The sequence below is a fragment of the Ascaphus truei genome, chromosome 10 (assembly GCF_040206685.1).
Source record: "Ascaphus truei isolate aAscTru1 chromosome 10, aAscTru1.hap1, whole genome shotgun sequence".
NCBI lineage: Eukaryota > Metazoa > Chordata > Amphibia > Anura > Ascaphidae > Ascaphus > Ascaphus truei.
This window is the reverse complement of record NC_134492.1, coordinates 60,285,866-60,290,865: the sequence shown is the minus strand read 5'-3', so window position 1 is coordinate 60,290,865 and position 5,000 is coordinate 60,285,866. Positions and strand designations below refer to the sequence as shown.

The 5,000-nt window shown below is 33.4% G+C and overlaps 1 protein-coding gene across 3 annotated transcripts in view; it reads right to left on the bottom strand.

The window, feature by feature from the left end:
* Nucleotides 1-4,994, bottom strand: part of LHX9 (LIM homeobox 9) — a 34,042-nt gene extending 29,048 nt beyond the window's left edge. For all 3 annotated transcript variants that reach the window (XM_075617051.1, XM_075617050.1, XM_075617049.1), the window contains exons 1-2: nucleotides 4,894-4,994; nucleotides 1,367-1,569 (exon numbers count right to left, since the gene is read on the bottom strand). In XM_075617051.1, the coding sequence (XP_075473166.1) occupies nucleotides 1,367-1,569; nucleotides 4,894-4,971 (281 nt within the window). In that variant the 5' untranslated portion in view covers nucleotides 4,972-4,994. The remainder of the gene's footprint in view (nucleotides 1-1,366; nucleotides 1,570-4,893) is intronic.
* Between the last annotated feature and the right edge of the window lie 6 nt (nucleotides 4,995-5,000).

Here is a 5,000-nt window from a genome sequence, read left to right as displayed (position 1 = left end):
CACACAGTAAGAAGTCGACTGGGGTGTACATGTGTCTATGTATATATACATCCACATTTATACAGATATATATATCAAAAGTATACAGATAGTACTGGGCCGGTTTGAGTGCTGCCTTTGTGAGTATGTATATATACAGTATATATATATATATATATATATATACCATCATATTTGAAGTTATGGTGGGTGAAAAAGGCAACAAGAAACCTCCACCCTATAGCATATAGCAATCATGTCTGTGAATGGTTTCTCTGGCTTTGCATCTGATTCCCATTCTGTGCTTAACAGCTGTGCTTACAGTAAGCATTAGCTCATAAGGGTTCCATGTAAAAATGGATTCCAGGAAAAAGGAGACATGGTGTGTTCATTTGCATGTCATTTCCCAGAATCCCTTGCTGCATTTGAAGCACTGTATGCTAGGTGATAATGGGGAAAGGCAGGGTTGCAGACCGGTCTATGACATGTGAAAGTGATCACAAGTGATCTTTTTATTCAAGACATTGAATTGGGAAGAAAAAGAAATCAAAATCTAAGGAGAATATTTGAGTCACCTCCGATTTGCAGATAACATTGTTATTTTTGCCACAAGACCAGAAGATCTCCAGCAACACATCGGAGAACTCGCTGAAGTAAGTAAGAGTGTGGCCTCCGTATGACGCGCAGCGAGACCAAAGGGGTCAACAGATGTATCACCTCTACAGAGATTGAAAGGAATAGAACGAGAAGAAGTGGAAGACCATGTCTACCTTGGCCGGCAAGTAACAATGGCTGGGAACCTTTCTAATGAAATCAATAGGAGAATGGAGATGGGAGGGCGGCGTTCAGGAGAAACAAGACAATATTACAAGGGAATCTTCTCCTGCGCCTCGGGAGGAGAGTTTTCCAATGGGTGTATTCTGTCCACACTCGCGTGTGGATGTGAAACTTGGACCCTAAATGCGAAGATACTGTAAATCAGAAGCTTCAGACAACACACAGACGTATGGAGAGATGCATGCTGGGTATTACCCGAAGAGACAGGAACAAGAATGAATGGGTTCGAAAGAAAAGTCTGTGACATCATCACAAGGGGGAAGAAATGAAAATGGCGGTGGGCCAGACATATCGCTAGAAGAAATGACCATCGTTGGACAAAGATGGAACTCGACTGGATTCCAAGAGAGATTAAAAGTCTGGGACGCCCAAAAGTAAGATGGGAGGATGGGATGAGACAATGTGTGGGAGCGACGTGGAGAAGAGGCTGTAACCGCAGCACCTGGGAGATCATTGGGGAGGCTTCATCCAGCAGTGGGGAGACACGGGCTGAAGATGGTGATGATATATATATATACAGTATGGGGGTGTGGGGGTGTCGGTACTGTACCTGTAATAATCGTCCTTGCAGTATATACTCCCATCTTTAGCGAAGCAGGTGAGCTCGGATTCCAAGGCCAGTTTACATTCGCAGCACTTCAGACACCTGAGATGCCACTGCTTGTCCACAGCCAGTAGGTAATACCTGTCTGAGATCTTCCCCCCGCAACCAGCACACAGTGCAGGCTTCTCTGGGCTCACCGGGGGCATCCTCTGTGACAAGGAAATGACAGGGGCAATTACTATACCTACATCATATAGAGAGGGAGGAGATCTGTCAGACTTAATTATAATAGTAATAATTATTATAATAAGCTAACGATATACTAATAATAATCAGAACAAGAAGGATAATATATTAAAAATATAATAATATTATATATATATATTAATAATGCCAATATTTATAATTATATACTAATGATAATAATTATATACTACTAATGACATCATAATAATATTATAATAATACAATAATACTATATATTATATTAATAATAATATCTTTCTATCCTCCTATTAATAATAATACAAATATGTGTATGTATATACTAAATATATATTACAAATAAAATAGCAATACTACTACTACTACTAATAATAATAATAATACAATATTACTATATTTTGGGGTCCTGTATGTTTTGCAATTAGGGGTCCTGTATGTTTTTTTATATATTATATCCATAATATCTTCCTATCCTTATTTTAAGCATAGTTATTCAAATATTCATAATGATTTACTAATGCTAATAATTATATACTACAAATAACCATAACAAGAAGGATGATATTATAATGTTACAATAATATTCATAATTAAAATAATGATATCATGATATTATTCCTAATAAGGATAATCTGTAATAAATGTTAATACCAATAATAATGAGTATTTAATATTAACAAATTATTAATGAATTACAATATCATGGAATCATTAATAATAATGATCAGAATAATAGCGATATGTATAATAATGAAAATACCGATGATAATGACAGTAACGATGGTTAAATATTAAGGAATGTATAATAAATAGTCATATTAATTAATAAGACTATTGATTATAATAATAACAACAACTACACGGATGCTAATAGTAATAATAATAATTAATATATTAATAAATTAATAATAAGATAATAACGGCAGCATATTTATAAAGCGAAAATTTTTAACTCTCTGCTAAAGATTCCCACCATAGAAAGAGTTAAAAGAATTTCATTTTTCTATTGAACAATGGGGTTTTTGGCACCAAATATAGATGTTTATTGTAACCTAAAAAAAAATACGCTTTTACCAAAACACATTTGATTTATTTTTCTTTGACTCAGACAAAACTTAATATCCAGCCAGAATCCCAATATTCAGGGGGTTTTAACACATTAGTTTCTGTTTGTATACATCCCCAGAGACCTTATTAAAAAACCCTTATCCACTAATGAGACTTGATCTGTGTCTAATCTTCTATTCACTAACCTCAATTAACTTTGCCAAGCTTTTCCTGTGCTTTTTACTTTTCATTAAAATTACATATTTTAATACGCATATTATGTTCAGAATGCATCTATAGTATTCGGGTTACAGTATATTATGGAACCTAGTAAATAACTAGCCATGAATACATATGACGTCCCATCTAATATACTGATATTCTTTGCAGTGATAAGCATTACTTGCTTTACTACACGGAAATATTGAAACTTTGTAACAGATTTTTGAATGAATACAGTTTTTATTGTTTAAGAAAAATCTAACTGGTTTTCAGGCTAATAAAAGCCATCTCTTGTAGAAATATATGTAAGTTTCAGTGCTTTAATATATACCAATACCTAAAACTCAATGCAGATGTGAAACAATGATTTAAGATATTTATTACCTTTAAGATAGAAAGTACTGGTTCAGTTTAAAATAATTCTATTTCTTTAGCAATATGTTCTCAGAATATTTTTTGGGGAAACTGAGTGATTATATTTGCCTCTTTAAGACAAGGGTTGGACGCTTTTTCCTGTCAGAGACAATTATAAATGAGTTGTTTAAAAAAAAAAAAAAAATATTAGAAAATAAGGATTTTACTACAAGGCCAAAATCTCGCCTCTCAAAAATAACCTCATTACAGAAATATTTAGGAGGATTTATATGGAATAATAAATATTTGTATAACTATTTGATTCAAATAAAGTTGCATTTTGGTTATCTTCAAATACAAAAACAATAGAATTTAAATTAACACAATAGTTAATTGTGTTAATAGTTAAGTAACACAATTAGCTTTTTTTTAAATTCTACACAGATTTTTTTTCCAGCTTCTTTCTGTTAGACGGTGAGAATAGGAAAAAAACAACTCATTTCAATTACCTTTTATTAATGAAACGCTATTTTTTTCACTACATAATAAACGTCAAGGGAAAATAGTGTGAATTAAACATTATCTTCTCTAGCAAATGTTATAAAAGTGAGTTACAGTTTATGTCACTCCGTTATGGTTTAGTTGCAGTGTTTTAGATATTAAAGAAAAATATGAGATCATTATTTTAAACAAATCTTTTTTATTTTTTTTTCGAAATCATTCTTTAGGATTTTGAAATAAACTTCCACTGAATAATATTGTGTTAGATTCAGCGATAAAAAGGCTTAATTCAATTTAGATTGAAAAAGTTTAAACTCCCCCTCCATGTTTTGCTATTAAATGAATGAATTGTTTATTAAACATGTTAATTTTTATCAGTCAGTGTCCGATCTGCATTTAATACGGTATATTACAAAATAACGGCAGAAACATCTTGTATTTGATAATTAAATCCCTACTGCAAAACTGCTGCTATATATATATATATATCTATAATGCTACTTAATGGTACTACTTTAAATTTACAATCCTAACGCACCCCTGCTTTTTATTGACAGGCTAATGGTTCTCCTTTGTATGTAAATAATAATTGATTTATTTATTTTAGTTCCCATCTCTCTCTGGTTACACAAATACCATTTCAATATTTCTAAAATATGATCAGAAGAGTGTGTCCTCAATGTTAAATCAACTTAGATTTTTTTCCTGTAACACAGAACACACACACACACACACACACACACACACACACACACACACACACACACACACACACACACACACACACACACACACACACACACACACACACACACATACATATATATACATTATATATATATATACACACACACACACACACACACACACACACAGACACACACACACACACACACACACACACACACACACACACACACACACACACACACACACGTACACACGTACATATGTACATATATATATATATATATATATATTATCCATTTATCCTGTTTCAAACAATTGGGTGTTTTTGTATTTAGTAAATCTGGGTTTGTTCTGTACCAATGGACCCAACTCCATCCCCTTGAGATTCCCTCTTCTGATCTTTGTGGACAGGCAGATGAGGGGGTGGATTAAGTAGGTTGATGATGATAAGGATGAGCACGCAAAGTTATAAGACAGTCACAGTCACAACTTACTGTTTCTCTCCCATTCACCTGGATCCCTTTGGCCAAACGGTTATCTGCGGACTTGGACCTTCTCTCCATCTCTTCCATGATCCCTTGGATATGTCCACCGGTGATTC